The 17419-nt window shown below is 44.5% G+C and overlaps 1 protein-coding gene across 1 annotated transcript; it reads left to right on the plus strand.

Moving 5' to 3' along the window:
- Positions 1-2458: 2458 nt before the first annotated feature.
- On the plus strand, positions 2459-17199 carry LOC146073345 (extracellular calcium-sensing receptor-like). The gene is made up of 6 exons (XM_083180521.1): positions 2459-2466; positions 9374-9665; positions 12691-13377; positions 14180-14407; positions 16063-16186; positions 16271-17199. Exons 1-6 carry the CDS (start codon positions 2459-2461, stop codon positions 17197-17199), a joined length of 2268 nt encoding a protein of 755 aa, XP_083036647.1.
- Positions 17200-17419: the final 220 nt, after the last annotated feature.

Here is a 17419-nt window from a genome sequence, read left to right on the forward strand (position 1 = left end):
TATGTAATTAGTAACTGCCACCAGAGAATTTTTTGTTATAATATGGTAGCTCCCTGATTAAATTATGCCACAGCTACAACTGATTGGTTGGTTGTGGATGTCAGCTGTCATGGGGAAGAGAGCCCCGGATGGCTGTCATGCACGGCCGACCAGACGTGCGGCGTAGCGGTGTGTAATGGGTTATCGTGGTACTAATTTGCCTGGAAGGACACTATGGAATTGCGATATGGGTGTGGGACATGTTTGCTCTTTCCTTGTGTCCCCCCCATGCTGATTATATTTTAACATAAAAATGATTTATATATATATAAATGAATTTATTGTTTTGTGTTTATATGTTGTTTTATATGTATCTATGTGACCAATGCTTGTGAATCAATCGTCTGCTGAAACTCGATACAGCAGTGCCACGCTCAGCTATAGTTTCCATGAATACACAGACGCCGGTGGGAGAGGCGGTCAAGTTTTTCGGGAAACAGCTGAGTGAAGGCAGGCCGTATTCCGAGTGATATGTCACGATCACAGGCGCACTGGTTGCCATGACGATGACAACGCGTGTGAGAGACGCTTAAGTCATTGCAGTGGGACCCTGTACACAGGTGTGCGGCGTGAGTTGTGATAGCCGCAGCAGTAATTGGCGCCAACTGAGGAGGTATTTAAGGTATGATTTGCACACTGTTCAATCTGTCTGTATTGCCTCTTGATAAAAGGGGAGACCCCAAAACGAGCCATTGGTGCGTTACAATAAAATGTCACCATTTGCTTGAGAAGTGCTACAGTGACGTGTTTGTTTCCTGGCGTCTGGTGGGAGCTGGGAAACCCGGCTGTATATATATATATGCACTTATATAATGCACTTCATTTTCCTGTTGTATTTGGCTTTAGCCTCCATGGATCAGTCATATCTGTGCAGGCTTCAGTGTTAAAAAAAATATACCCCCCCCCACACACACACAGCCGTAACCAGCACCAGGCTGAAAGAGCCGAGCTGGTAATAAAAATTCTGGAAACCTGGCAAACAGGGGTTCCCCGATTTTTTAAAACCAGCCCCAGGCACCAGGTTCCCCCCCCTCCAGGACTTACCTGACCAGGCTGAAGCCTGGTGCTGTCCCCAGTGACCCTGGGCTGTGGTCACCGGGCTGATGAACTTGTGTAAAAAAATAAAATAAACTATTGTTTAATACTGTGGAACTATGAGTCCCAGCAAGCCTCCCCTGCAAGCTGGGACTTGGAGAACCACTACATGCGGGGCATTAAAGGGCCCACTGGCACTTGTAGTTCCACAGTATTAAAAATAGTCAAATAAACACACACGCTGACACATGAAAAATAAAACTTTAATACATCCAAAGCCCTTTCATACTGATACTTACCTGTCTTGATCCCGTCGGTCCCTGGATCCAGGGCTCCAGGGTCCGGGGCTCCATGGTCCAGGGTCCGGTGCTCCAGGGTCTGGGGTCCGGTGCTCCAGGGTTCAGGGCTCCATGGTCCAGGGTCTGGGGTACAGGGCCTTGGTTCCTGGGTCCGGGGCTGCAGTGTCCGGGGTCTAGGGCTGCAGTGCCCGGGGTCTGGGGGCCTTGGTTCCTGGGTCAGGGGCTGGTCCGGGGCTCCAGGGCTGCAGAGTCCGGGGCTCCAGGATCCAAAGAAATCCATAGGGGTACCTGTGGAAGAAAATCCAACTCACCAAGGTCCTCCGGCAAAGATCTGTCCTTTTCATTCTGACATGGTCCAGGTCTTCAGAAAATACCAGACTATTCTGGCCGGTACCCGCGACGGACTTTGGAGAGACGCAGATGTTTCATCTTCCGCGCCTCTCCACCAAATGATTCTATTGGCCGCCTAGCGGGGTACCTGTGGAAGCAAAACATACTCACCACAGTCATCTTCGGGGCTTCTCCGGACCCTCTGCAATTCTCTCTGGTATCTGGGGGCGGGTTTGTTTACATCCAGAGCTCCACCCCCAGACCGGGGACTTAGCCCCACCCACCAGCCAATCATGGCCCAGGAAAATCCCGATGCCAGACTGTGATTGACTGGCAGGTGGAGCTAAGTCCCGGTCTGGGGTGGAGCTCCGGATGTAAACAAATCCTGTCCTGGATTGCAGAGGGTCCGGAGAAGCCCCGAAGATGACCGTAGTGAGTATGTTTCGGTCACTTCCACAGGTACCCCACTATGGATTCTACTGGACAAGGGGACCGATCTTCTATCAATACAGGTGAGTTTGAATGTATGGGCTCTGTGTGCAATAAAGTTTTACTGTAAGTGTGTGTATGTGTTTTTTTTAACTATTTGTACTGCTGGGGGACTTGTGGTTCTCCAAGTCCCTGCATGGTGCTTGCTGGCTTGCTGGGACTTGTAGTGCCACAGCAATACACAATAGTTTTTCTATTTTTTTTTACACAATTATCAGCTCGATGCCTACCGCCCCGGGGCATCGAGGACAGTCCCGGGCTGAAGCATGGGCAGGTAAGTTCTGGAGGGGGGGGGGGTTCTTTGGGGGGTTGCCACTTTACCAGGACCCCTTGCCCATGCTGACCGGTCAGGGGGTTAATGCTTTGGCCGGGGGGGACTTGTATAAAAAGTCACCCCCTGGCTGTGGCAATGCCCTGCTGGCTGGTTGGGCCTGGTGCTGGTTTTTGAAATACGGGGGACCCCTACCTGTCCCCCTTGAGCCTGGTGCTGGTTTTATAAAATCCTGGGGACCCCTATTTGTTTTGCCCTGTGATTTTATGAAACCAGTACTGCTCCTTGAGCCCGGGGCTGGTTATGCTCAGGAGGGGGGACCCTACGCCGTTTTATTTTTTCCCCCAAATATCGCACGTCGCACATTTTCATGAATGAAAATCTCACATTTTCATGACTAAAAATCGCCTAATATCGCACTTTATCGCACTTATTTGCAGCAAATTCGCATCTCATTAAATATGTGAAAATCGGGCCAATAATACAATTTTAAAAAGTGCGATTTTGGAAAGTGCCATCAAAAATTAGCAAAACACTAAATCTCGCCCCATGTCTCTGCCTCACTGCCGGCCCTTACACCGCGGTCACATTTTCCATGTGTTATTAGATTTTTGCTAATCTGCACATGCGCACACTTGGTAGCACCAAAGGCGTAACTACCATTGGTGCAAGGGGTGCAGCTGCTATGGGGCCCAGAGCTGCAGGGGCCCCATCTTTGCTGTTTAAGTAATATGTTTTATATATATTTATCACCATCAGTTGCTAAATAGGGGGCCCTTACAAACTTTTGCTATGGGGCCTATGAATATCTAGGTACGCCTCTGGGTAGCACGCATGTGAGGGCCCTGACTCAGTGTCTGATATCAAATGCAGGCCATAGTCTATATCTACATATCCAATACAGATTTACAAGCAGGACTGAGAGAGCCCATTGCGTTCCTACTGTGCATCACTAGTGCTGGAATCAGCTGTGTTGTGACAGATCATTATACAGAATTATCTTCTCTCTCTGGGATTCTAGTCCCAACCGGACAAATAGAACCTCTCCAGGATCCCACATCCAGAATGAACACGTTGCTTCCACATAATACACTCCGGTCCCTATAGTATTGATGTGATGATAAGGCAGAAGGGAATATCTCTCAATATATATATTGGATGAATTTATATTTTATGTCCATTTAATCTTAAATTAACCATAAAGATAGAACAATGGGGTATGTACTAATTTTTTGAGTTTTCATTTACTGTATGAGATACAGGTGTAACTACAGATTTATAGGCACCAGGGTAGTTCTAGTTCCTTATGGCAAGACACTGCGGCATAGGCACGGTGTATTCGGCCTTGGTTAGAGTTTACCGGCGGTGCCCACAAAATTTAAACATATGTGTGTGGATATTTTTGATTTGGAAACTTTACTATATAAAAAAAAAATGACATGCACCAAATAATTTTCTCTTATTATGTATAATTAACACTTACTACCGTATCCGGTGGATAGAGAGACGGTGTCTAGAACAACAATCACCTGGTCGACTACTCTTGGTCGATCGTGTCTAGTTAGATGACTAAAGATAGTCTACGGCGGCTTCATCGACAGTAACAAAAGTTAGGCGAAAGCGTTAGAACGATTGGAACGTGATCAACAGTCACAAGGTCGACACAAGTTTTTCATGTTTTTTTTGGCATTGGATTGGCTTGGTTCATACTTTACCATCCAAGTGGGTATAGATTTAAGCTGTGGACACATGGTACGATTCTGGCTCATGGCCGATTTTGATTATCCAATTTTGACTATCCAATTTTGACTAACTGCACTTTAGATATACTTTAGATTTAGTACAGTATCTTGCAATTGGGCCTAGGCCAATTGCAACTTGGCCTAGGCCCAATTAGAACTTGGCATCGAATCAGAATCGAATGTGCCTGAACGCTGTGTGATTTAAACAAACGTTCTATTCGATTTTGACTATAGAATCGCACCATGTGTCCACAGCTTTAGATTATAATAGCGTAGCAAGCCATGTGAGGGGACACTGTGTATTTATTTGGTGTCCATGTTGACCTATGTTGACATAGGCACCCAAAAAATGTGAAAAACTTTTGTCGACCTAGTAACTGTCAATCACGTCCCCGTCAGACTAACACTTTCCTTACTGTCCATCTAGAAGCTGTTGACTATCTTTAGGCGTCTAACTAGACATGTTTGACCAAGAGTGGTTATCCATGTGATTGTCCATCTCCAAAAACCAATGAAGTTTCTGTTGTGGCACCCACTGACTGGTTGATGAATCTAACTATGGGCCCTTATTACATGCAAAACCAACGGCACAGTTCTGAATCCAAAACTGCGGTTAAGGATTAAATTATGTGTGAGTCCTCTATTTTTCAGAATACAAACTGTAGCTGTGATGGTTATAAAATGCACAGGCAGCTTTTGATACAGTGAGATCATTTCAGGTTCATAGTTGCTCAACTCAATAAATTGATCCACATCTTCAACCACCCTTTATAGCTAAGCTATCTAAGTATGCCAGGAGTTGCAATGGTCTTTATACTGACAAACGTTGGAGGGAATTCACTTTGTGAAATATTGAGCGTGTGTCTTTTATCCGCCAAAGTTAGGGGTAGATTTATTAAGCTCGGTGAAGTGATAAACTGCCTGTTTTTTTTTTATCAGTGGCCAATCAGCTCCTACCTGTGAAGTTAAAGGCTTGATTTGAAAAATGACAGGTAGGAGCTGATTGGCCGGTGATAAATACCAGAAAGTTTATCATTTCACCAAGCTTAATAAATCTACCCCTTAGTGTGCCATTTTTTGACATTCAGTAGCATAGAAATGAAAGTGTAAGGTGATTTTATTATTCACAATTTGGAGAGAGTTCAGCAGAGTACCTGGACATTATTGAACAGGTATGAAAGTCACTTTGTGAAATGCTGAGCGTTCGTCTTTTTACCTCCAAAGGTAAGTGCGCCAGTTTGCCTCATTGCTACACTATGGTACCTGACAAGGTCAATAGCAGTTTTGAGTTCAAATCAGATCAGTGGTGTACAACAACATAGAGATGACGCTTGGGAGGAGGAGCTGAGCTGAGTGACTCTTTACACTTCCTTAATGTGATTGGACGGCTTGTAAGGGATCACTGACACAATATTATTTTCAGTACATTAGTTGTCATCTGTCGAGCATCCGCCACCCATCAGATAAACTGTGTATTGCGTAGCGTGGATTCTCTCGTGGCACACCATTCACCAGGAAATGCTGCATCTTGGCCTGCGACTGGGAGGGTTGAATGAAACGTCTGTAATTTCAAACAATTAGTATTATTTCCAGGGCCAATTTAGTTTGAGCAAAGCATCTGAGTGCATGATAATGAATTTAATTCAACTGATTAAAATTTGAATATTTTTGCAGTTTAACATTCCATTTTAATCGAATCAACTTGGACTATTTAGAATCTGGGAATTACAATTAATTGTATATGGAAATTGAGGAGTTTTAATGCAATTTTGGTCAATGTTTGAAAATAGGGACACTTTCGGGGGCAGATATTTGAATGGACTGATCCTTAAAACAATGGGCTATGCCTGCAAATTAAGGACAGGGGAGATGTATCTATTAATCAGTAAGTACATATAAAACAGACCAATACAGGATGCATAAACAGACTCACCTTCCGTTACCCCCACATCGCCTCTCTCTATTACAGGCAGAGGACATTGTGTTACTGGACCTTCTGGAACCTCATTCTATATTACCTCCTGCCAAGGCCCTATTACTCTACCGGCTACAGCTGCACTTGGAATGGCCAAGATGTGATGGGGATTTATGAAAGTGGGGATATCATAATCGGGGCAGTACTAAGCTTTCATGTGGAAACCGTGTATCCCATTTTGTCGTTCACCCACGAACCAGAAAAAGAAACCTGTAAAAAGTATAATAAGCTATCAGTTACTATTTACTGTATAATACTAATAGAACTAATGCAGACTTTTTCTTTTGCCTTCTTAATATTTACTACTTTAGTGTTTTATGCAATTCTTTTCAATGTAAAAGTGCCCACACACTAGAAAGATCTGCGATCGTAAGATGTGCGCATAAATTAGCCTTGAAATCTTTTTTCCGTCCTGGACAAAAGATTTCAGGCCAGCGCACATCTTTACCAAAGATTTTTCTTAAGATCCCCTGTGCGTTCCTATGGATCTTTTGTTAAATCTTCTGATCTTTTGTGCAGCATGTAAGATCAGAAGATTCAGCTAAAGATCCACGGGAGCGCGCATTGGACCAAAATCGACCGATTTTCGACCGATTATCGATAAACATCGAACGATATATCGGCCGATTTATCGGAAATCGGCCAATCGGCCCGAAAATCGTTCTAGTGTGTGGGCACCTTTACAATTTGATGGGTCTATTATCTACTCTGTACTTAATTCTTTCTTACTGTATGTTATCTCTTGCTCTTCCGCCCACCAAATTCACAGCGTGTCCCATTGTTCAGAATGCCCCATACACTAGTCCGATTTGGGATGACGGATGTGGGCAAAATTTGGGTGAAATCGGGCCAAATCGAATGGGTTTGACATCCGTTCCGACCCGATTTGCGGTCCCATGAGCCCCTGGTCAGAGTAGGAGGTCGGATGTGCTGCACATTAGATGAATCGCATGTGACTTCCCCTGAACTTCTCCGGCACATCAAGTGCCAAGATGGAAGAAGCCCTCCTGGGGAGCTGCCACAGGGAGTTCAAAGCACAACTGGTCCGACTTGTGCCCCTGACAATTCGGACCAGTGTATAGGCCTTTAGATAGGTAAATACTGATTCCAAATTTCCAGCAATACTTGGTACTCTTTACCTATCACGGCGCCCATCGCGGGCATCGCGGGTACATTTATGTCTGGCCGCGACGCGACCGACGCGATGCCCGCGATTTCCCATTGAAACCCATGTTAAACATGGAAATCGCGTCGGTCGCGTCGCGGCCGGCCATAAATGTACCCGTGATGCACCCGATTTCCCATAGCAATCAATGTTAAATGGCCCGACCAACGCGATTTTACTGTTAAATGCCTCAATGGACCCGATGTGGCCATAGGAAACAATGTTAAATGGGCCACAGAGGCCAAATAGGCAACCTTGACTGGGAAATGGCCCCCCCAATTGTTACCGCCACCCCACGATCAACGTCAACCCGAAGCGTGGCGAGCGCAGCGAGCCCGCGAGGGGCGGCGGTACGCGTCCTCCGACCTTTTCATGCCCTACTATCCACGTCGGCGTGGAGTTGAGAATAGAATAGTGTGGCGAGCGCAGCGAGCCACCGAGCCCGAAGCGAGGGGACGCGGATACCTTCACAGGTAAACGCGTCCCCTTGCGGGCTTCACAGGTGTCCGCGTCGCCACGGACACCTGTGAAGCCCGCGAGGGGACGCGTATAACTGTGAAGGTATCCGCGTCCCCTCGCGGGGCTCGCTGCGCTCGCCACGCTTCGGGCTCGGTGGCTCGCTGCGCTCGCCACACTATTCTATTCTCAACTCCACGCCGACGTGGATAGTAGGGCATGAAAAGGTCGGAGGACGCGTACCGCCGCCCCTCGCGGGCTCGCTGCGCTCGCCAAGCTTCGGGTTGATGTTGATCGTGGGGTGGCGTAAACAATTGGGGTGGCCATTTCAGAGTTCAGGGTAAGTATTTGGGCTCTAAGGCCCATTTAACATTGTTTCCTATGCTAAAATCGGGTCCATTCAGCCTTTTAACATGAAAATCGTGTCCATCGGGCCTTTTAACATAGATTCCTATGGCAAATCGTGGGCATCGCGTCGCGGCCATCGTGTGCACATTTATGGCCGGCCGCGACGCGACCGACGCGATGTCCATGTTTAACATGGTTTTCAATGGTTTTCATACGACGCGACCGACGCGATTTTTTACCTCACGATGCCCACGATCAAGATCGTGGGCGCCGTGCTAGGTAAAGAGTACCCAATACTTTTTCACATCTGTGCCAGTCCCTGCTGAGATGGGTATGTTCACCATCGCTGTCATCATCTTTTTTTGTATGACACCATGAATTCTGCAACTCAATAGTCCTAGTTAGTGGAATAAATGGAGATAAAGCAGACATTGATGTGAGGTCCATTTCCATGACAGTATACAATATAGAAGAATGAAGCATGGCACCTGTGCGCAGTGGCGTAACTATGAATTGGGCGTCCCCCCGCCGTTAATGGGGGGGGGGCGCCCCCAGGCCTGCAGCCTTACCTGTCTTGCTGGTCCTGTCCCGGCTCCCTTGCTGGCTTCATTCTTCTGCTAGTGAGACGGACCAACACAAAATGTCCGCCCCCATACAGCAGACAGTTTCAGAGAACTGTCTGCTATATGGGGCGGACATTTTATTGTGGTCCGTCTCACTAGCAGAAGAATGAAGCCAGCAAGGGAGCCGGGACGGGACCAGCGAGACAGGTAAGGCTGCGGGCGGCAGATGGGCGGATGGGAGGGGGCTAACTATAGCACCACAGCCCCCCGGCGCCCACACATGCACAGCGCCCCCCCCCCCCCCCCCCCGCGGCTGCGGGGGCTGCGGTGCTATAGTTACGCCTCTGCCTGTGCGGACAGATCTGAATCAGCCCCCCCAAAACAGTGATTTGGTCAATTGGGATTATGCTGTAAATTCCAGTCGTGAAAATGCAGTTGATGTTGAAGAGAGCACTGAGGAAAGAGCCAGAACTTTTTTTTAATAATCCCACACTCCCATATATGATGGATAAAGGTAGCAGATGAGTGACATTTTTTGGCAAAGACCTGTTCCGACAGATTCCCAGTGCTTCCTTTGAGCAGGTGATAATTATCATTTTTGTGCTTCTTTTTGAAAACACACGTTTATTTACTAACATAGTTCTAACGATTGCTTTCTTAGATTTCTAATGGACAGATATGTTAATTTACTGACCCTCCCGTATGCCGTGGTGGAGATAAACAACGATCCAAACATCCTCCCCAACATCACCTTGGGCTTCCAGATTTATGATTCCTGCAAGAAGCTCCAGAGGGAACTTGAAGGAACTCTGAGGATTGTAACTGGGGACAACAGAGCTGTCCCCAACTACCAGTGTCAACATCAGGAGCGGCTGGCTGCTGTCATTGGCCACTCTACCTCCACATACTCAATCCTCATGGCCCACATTCTGGGCCTGTCCAGGTATCCACATGTATGTTCTTCTACCCTCCGAGTACAGGGGGGAAACAGGTTACAAAATGTTTAGGGTATTATGAGACTTCTTACAAAATCACCATCAGAAATACATTTCTAGAACCATTTTTACATATTTAGTCAACAGTTTATTGACTATGGGGTTTTTCGACAGAAACTGATCATGATAGCCATTATTTAAAGGTGTAAACCCCGACTATTGCCATCCACTGTATTTAAGCTTCCATTGAAACCCAATTTGATATCAGTTGTTTTATGCAGCGCTTAATACTATACCGTTGGTTTCAACCAGCACTTCGCCAGTCACCATTATTATAGTAACGTAATTTTTGGTTAGACATTGTGCATATTGGCCCTTATCCAGATCTACTTGCAATACAAATTTGTTCTCAAAATGGGCAAAACCATGTGCACTGCGGGTGGGGCCGATGTAACATGTGCAGAGAGAGAGTTAGATTTGGGTGGGGTGTGTTGAAACTGAATCTAAATTGCAGTGTAAAAATAATGCAGCCAGTATTTACCCTGCACAGAAACAAAATAACTCGCGCAAATCTTACTCTCTCTGCACATGTTACATCTGCCCCACCTGCAGTGCACATGGTTCTGCCCATTTTGAGAACAAATTTGTATTGCGATCAGATCTGAATAAGGGCCAATGTTCCGTCTCCTCCTCCAAGGCATTGTCAAATACATATTTTTGTTCTTATACAGCTAGGGGTATATTTACAAATATGTTATTAGGTTAAATAACCAGAAAATAATAAAATGAAATATGGTAATATTACTATATTGACATTAAGCCATGTGAATCAATGGCACAGTACCATAAAGTATAGTCTACTCTAGTCTGAGGCAGAACAGTTATCAGAGGGTTGCCCGCTTTACTATACACCTCTAAATATTGTTATTATAACCTTCAACTGCATTTGCCCTAACAGGTAATGGGCTAGATTCTCTAAGCTTCAAAAGTTATAAAATGGAGAGTGCTTAACAGCCAGCCAATCACCTCCTACCTGCCATGTCGCAGACTGTGTTTGAAAAATGTCAGGCAGGAGCTGATTGGTTGGTTGTTTATCACTCTCTATTTTATCACTTTTGAAGCTTAGAGAATCTGGTCTAATTTCTGCAATTCCTATATTTCCTTGCTTCTGACTCCATTGTTGCTTCTGGGTACTCCTGCTCAGCAGGAGTATCATGATATGCATAGGAGAACACTGGATCAGTGATGGAAGGATTATTCAAATTTTGTTTCAGTTATCTCGACATATCTGGTGGGATTTTGCTGTATTTGCCATTAAAATGATCTGACATTGTGCTCTGCTGCTGTCTGCTGTATAATCTGCGCTTGGAACAAACGCCCCCACCAGATTATGTGACAGACAGCGAGCAGATAGGGGCATTTGTTCAACCTGACAACTCAGTGATCATGTAAGGCAACCAGTGATTAACACCCATGACTGGGGGCAGGGCTTAATTTTAAAAGGGGTATGGCTTAATATAAGGGTGTGGTCTAGCAGGAAAACAATTAAATGACATCATACTTTTGCAACCTGCATGACCAGACATTGGTTACCGCAGGAATTGTCATTGTCCTCCCGCACTTAAATTGGTGGGCTGAAGGCCACACAGTGACATAAAAATATAAAGGCCCACACAGTGACCTAGCCGCCTCACAGATCAAGGCCAAACAATGACTGGCTACTTAAGTCATTATACACTATTTATCCGTGATGCCAATTACACATTACGCCGCACACTGTGATGAGAATTACACAATACGTCACACACTGTGATGACAATTACACCGCACACTGTGATGACAATTACATATTACACCGCTCACTGTGATGACAATTACACATTATGTTGCACACTGTGATGAAAATTACACACACCATGATGCCCATTAGATCCCACACTGTGATGCCCATTGCATCTACACTGTGATGACAATTACACAATACTCCTCACACTTTAATGCCTATTACACATTATGCCCCACGCGCCTTTGCCACACAACTAATGCCGTTTACTAATATGCCCCCACAGTGCCAGATATGCCCCCACAATGCCACACATATGCCCCCACAGTGCCACACATATATGCCCCCACAGTGACAGCTATGCCCCCACAGTGCCACACATATATGCCCCCACAGTGCCAAATATGCCCCCACAGTGCCACACATATGCCCCCAAAGTGCCAGAAGCAGCACAACTCACTGGGTCTCCCCCCCCCTCCCAGTCCCCTGCTGCTTCCATCATCTCTACTGCTACTGCTTCCCTGGGGAGGGGAGCGGAGTGCATTGCACGTCTCTCCTTCCCCTTCACTGTGTACCTGAGCCGTCAGCCAATCATACCTCGTGGACTGGTTCCTGATTGGTTGCCGGCCCGCGAGCTCTGATTTTCTGACAGTGAGGGGAAGGAGAGACGCACAATGCGCTCACCTCCCCTCCCCTGGGAAATCAGCTGTGCCCACTGCCTGTGGACAGGGAGAGGAGGAAGAAGGGACGCGGCGGTGGCATTGGGGGGAAGCTGCCGAGGCGCCCGTCTGTTTAATTATTTATGCAAATAGAATGCACATTGTATAGCTGAAGCCAGAGTATTTGGGGACACATATGTAGTTTCCATTAAAGTATCCAGCCTTTTACTGTACCTATAAAAGATTAGAAAGAATCAACAAATGTTATACATTTCTAGCCATATAGGATAAGCTCAGAGCCCACCATACACTTATTCTTCTATAATTGTAGTAGAGGAAATTTTATATATTGCATCTGTGTGATTCCAATATTGGTTGTGAACTTTGTGGGCACACTTTGGTAACTTACAGACATCCCACATTCAGTCGCACTCTTGTACACCAGGGGAATGGCTGATACTAGCATTAGCATAAAGTCACAATTTTGACTACAGCTAAAAAAAACACTAAAGCTGTCACAATAGCATTCCATCTCAATCACAATCACAAAACTTACACTGCCAATATTTAAATACAAATGCCATTGTATTTTATACCACAGATCAGCCATTTTTCAACCAGCTATCTCCTGAGTGATAAGACGCAATTTCCGTCTTTCTTTCGGACTGTGCCCAATGATGCCTTTCAATCCCGAGGATTGGTCCAGCTTGTGTTACATTTTGGATGGACCTGGGTGGGGATTGTCGCCGATGACAGTGATTATGGATTTCATGGCAGCCAGGTTCTTCAACAAGAAATAAGGAAATCTGGAGCATGTGTGGAATATTTAGTGTATATCAAGAGAAGCAGGCCTGGTTATAATATCCCACACATCATTCAGACGATCCAGAAGTCAAAAGCCAAGGTTGTCATTATATTTGCATCTGAAGTTGAAGTGATTCTATTATTTGATGAACTGCTGAAGCAGAACATAACAGAGAAGAAGACTTGGGTGGCCAGCGAGGCTTGGGCAACGTCCACCATCTTTTTACAAGCAAAATACAGGAAGCTTCTCTTGGGAACTGTAGGCTTTGCGATAAGTAGTGACTTCAGCCCAGGGTTCAATGGATTTATTGACCACTTTAGTCTCCACGGACTATCACAAGAAACATTGGATCTAATGTTTTCAGGAGACAATCTAAAACATGTGAATGTAGAATTCCATAAATTACAATTTCAAGTAGAGAAGATGACAAATAACAGCGGAGAAGAAGACATAGATGGACATGTCAAAGATAATTTAAATGCTGTAGCTAGCCTAAGACATATATATGCTCTGTACTGTGCTGTGCATGTGATAGCTCAGGCATTGCATGATCTTTCCTTGTGCGTGGCAGGGGATGGACCCTTTATCAACAGAAGCTGCTCAAATATATGGAGTTTTCAACCATGGCAGGTGAGCATCCAGCTGTACCAGTTATGTTCTAAAAATTGTGTAAACTGTGCTCTCTCCTTAAGTTGTGACAAATGGAGAAGTATGAAAGCCACAGGCAATGTTGGTTTGGATCGTGGGATGGCAATACAGTCCAAAATTAAAATAGTGGCGTCACGCCTACTGTAACGCTAAATGCTACAATGTCACCGTCCAGAAGCTTCTGTGAAGCCACCAGGACCAGCCACCTGTAGTTGCACCAGTGATAGATCATTCTGCCCCACCCCAGAATCTGTTGCCAACCACCTTCTAGCTATTTTCACCCTATTTATGACACACAGGGGTGGTCTTATAGTTAGCCACCCATAAGAGGCTAGTTGGCAATGGAGGCTGGGGGGAGGGTGAGGGTGATCCCTTGCTAGTGTCACTATCCTTTGCTGCTGCAGCACCTGGAGGTGGCTGGTCCCCTGTGGCTTCGTGGTAACATATTTCTGGCAATGTTGTAGGATTTGGAGGTGCAGTGGGTATAGCTCCCCCATGTTAGCTTTTTACTGTGATGAGCCCAAGACTGCTCACAGCCAGGGCCTTATGTCCTAACATTTCCCCATTGCACACTGTTGCTCTTTCCTGTTCCATCACAATTTGGAAACAAGACCTACTTCCTTTGTTTCACTTATAGATGTCACACTATATGAAGAAGGTGCGGGTGAATCTGGGCAGTGACATCACTTTCTCCTTTGATGACAATGGGGATCCACCTCCTGTTTATGATATCATCAACTGGCAACTAAGTCCTGAAGGAACAATGAGGCTGGTCAAGGTGGGAAGATATCATACCACATCTGCCAACAAACAAGCCCTGATTATCAACATCAGTGATATACAATGGTCTTCTGATGATCACATGGTAAGAAGCCTTGTACAGTACTCTCACTACTACTTGAAATAAAGGTTAATGTTACAGTTTAGACTTATTTAGGTGTTTTTAACTCCATTATTATTTATTTATTTATTTATTTCGAAGACAGGATAATTGTCTTCTCTATGTCCATGCAATAAAAATCAACTCAACATAATAACATTCCCGATTTGCCTGATGCAAATCAGGAGCCAGGTACTGGAGCTGTTCAGAAATAGAGCAGAGTGGACATAAAGTCGCCCCCTAGTGGTGTCTGCAGATATGATCAGTTTTGTTTGAATGTATTATGAGCATGCACAGATATTTAATCAACAAAATGTGTCCAGCTTGTCTCTCTTCAGCTAGAGGCAGATAACTGGATCCAATGGTTTCACTCATCCTGACGACACCTGGTGCAGTTGCGTACAAAAGGGTGTGGTCTCATTTAAGAGGGACATCTTTTCAGGAGTGGTACAGTCTTGCCCATTTGTGGCATTGTAGGGCTCTGTGAGAGGTGGGTTGCCTCTAGGGAGTTCTATGGCTGAAGTTCTGGCTTCTACATAGTGACAGGAGCCAGGTGCAGCAGTTAATGTGCAGCTCCTGGCACCTTTCATTGAGCAGAGTTCATTGAGAATTTTGATGTCACACATCCCCTTGGTGGGTGACACCGGCATGCGGCTCGTAAGCAATAGATCAACACATGAAAAAGGTCAACATTGCATACGTTAACATTTACAAAAGGTCAACACAAGCAAAAGGTCATATGTTTTCCCTTTTTTTTGGTGTCTATGTCAAAATTTACCGACATGGACACCATATAAGTGTACCGCATGTATGTAAGGTTCACGTGTCAACCTTTTTCCCTTGTTTTGACCTGTTGTCAATGCCGACCTATATCATGTCGACTTTTTTTCATTTTTTGACTTATTGACTGTCGACCAATAGTGGTCAACATTTCAACTGTCGACTTCAACATTGTTGACCAATCATCCGCAATGCCTCCTGATTTAGCTGTACATCTTGGAGGCTGTCACTAGTCTTTGGTTGTTACTATTTTTTGGCTCACCCTCTCATGCTCAGTCTTCATTATTTCACAAAATTTTACAAAAAATGTAAGCAAACCACTAGGTTGTCTTACTATGACTGGTATGGTTCAATGACATCTAATTTATAGTTTTATTTTGATCACTCTTTAGAGAATTATATGCTGTCAAAGATACAATAAGGTTTTTTGACTATGCCTTCTTTCTGCAGACATTTGGTACATCCATGGGCACCAGATTTTCTCCATTTTTTCCCAATGCCCACTGTATATGGGCATGAATGTCTGTCATGGTGAATTTATGACAGATTGCTCAGCACACTGCTGTGCAGCACTATGTGCTGAGTGATTTTGCTGAGCGATCTGAGTGATCTGAGTGATCTAGCAATGCTCAGATCACTCAGCAAAATCACTACATGTGTAGGCCCCATTACAGTCCCAAAAAAGAGCTTAAATACATACTGTAGGGTAGGTATACAATGCAAAGACTAGCAACTACAAGGAATAACATTTTCTTTTTTTTAACAGAAAATACAATGTTTTTCAGTATTTTCAATTGTATGATGCACTTTATATGTTTTATTACATTCATGTTAAAAAAAAAAAGTTGTTTTATTTTTAGGTTCCAATTTCAGTCTGTAGTAAAAATTGTCCCCCGGGTTTCAGAAAAGCTACCAAGAAAAGGGACCCAAGTTGCTGTTATCAATGTGTCACATGTTCCCATGGAGAGATCTCCAATCAGACTGGTGAGAAGAAAATAGACGAACAAAAATTTGTTTGAAAATAGTGGTAATTGACAATTTCCCATGTCTAATTTTACATCTTTTCAGACTCCACTGACTGCACGAAGTGCCCATGGAATCAATGGCCAAGTCAAGATAAAGACCGATGTTTGCCAAAATCCATTGAATTTATAAACTATGAAGAACCATTGGGTATAACATTAACAACCACCACTGTCACCTCATCCTTTGTACCTTTAGCTATTTTAGGGCTTCTCATTTATTACAAAGACACTCCTGTTGTACGAGCCAACAATTACACCATCAGTTGTCTTCTCCTGATCTGCCTTTCTTTCTGCTTCCTCTGCTCTTTGGCCTTTATTGGTTATCCTCATTGGGAGAAGTGTCTTTTACGTCAGGTTGCTTATGGTATGGTGTCATCTCTTTGTGTCTCATGCATCTTGGCCAAGACAATCATGGTTTCCCTTGCATTCAGGGCAACTAGACCAAACAGTTATTTAAAAAGATGGGCTGGTCCTCACGTCTCCTGTAAAGTCATTAGCTTAGGAACATTCTTCCAGTTCCTAATTTGTCTCATTTGGCTTACATTTTTCCCACCTTTCCCTGAATATAATGATAAAGTCAAACCGGAAGTCCTCATTCTTGAATGTAATGAGGGCTCAGCCACTGCCTTTTGGGGTACTTTATTGTATCTTGGTGTATTGGCTGTGATTAGTTGTGTTGTTGCGTTCTTGTCTCGTCATCTCCCTGATAGCTTTAATGAGGCCAAATTCATTACCTTCAGCATGATAGCCTTTCTCAGCGTCTGGTTTTCTTTCATTCCAGCTCATCTTTCCACCAGTGGTAAGTACATTGTGGCCATGGAGATCTTTGCAATATTGTCCTCCAGTTGGGCCATGCTCTGTTGCATGTTCTTGCCAAAATGTTATATCATTTTATTTCGCCCTACAGTAAACACTAGAAAACATCTCATGACGAGGTTTAGAAAAAGAGCCAATTACAATATACATTCCTGAATAAAGGATGAAGCAATGTATACAGTATATATGTAAGCATATGATTGAACAAATGGAACATTGCATTCAAATTGCATTCAAATATTTGGTAATTCTAGAATTAAGGAGGACACATCACTTTGTGTTCTTGTAGTCCTACATACTGTATTATCATTACTTGTTTTGTTTAGCACGGCGCCCAGATTTTCTACGTATGGCATCGTAGGGAAATCGCATCGCA

Source organism: Crinia signifera, chromosome 4 (genome assembly GCF_055691185.1).
Source record: "Crinia signifera chromosome 4, ASM5569118v1, whole genome shotgun sequence".
NCBI lineage: Eukaryota > Metazoa > Chordata > Amphibia > Anura > Myobatrachidae > Crinia > Crinia signifera.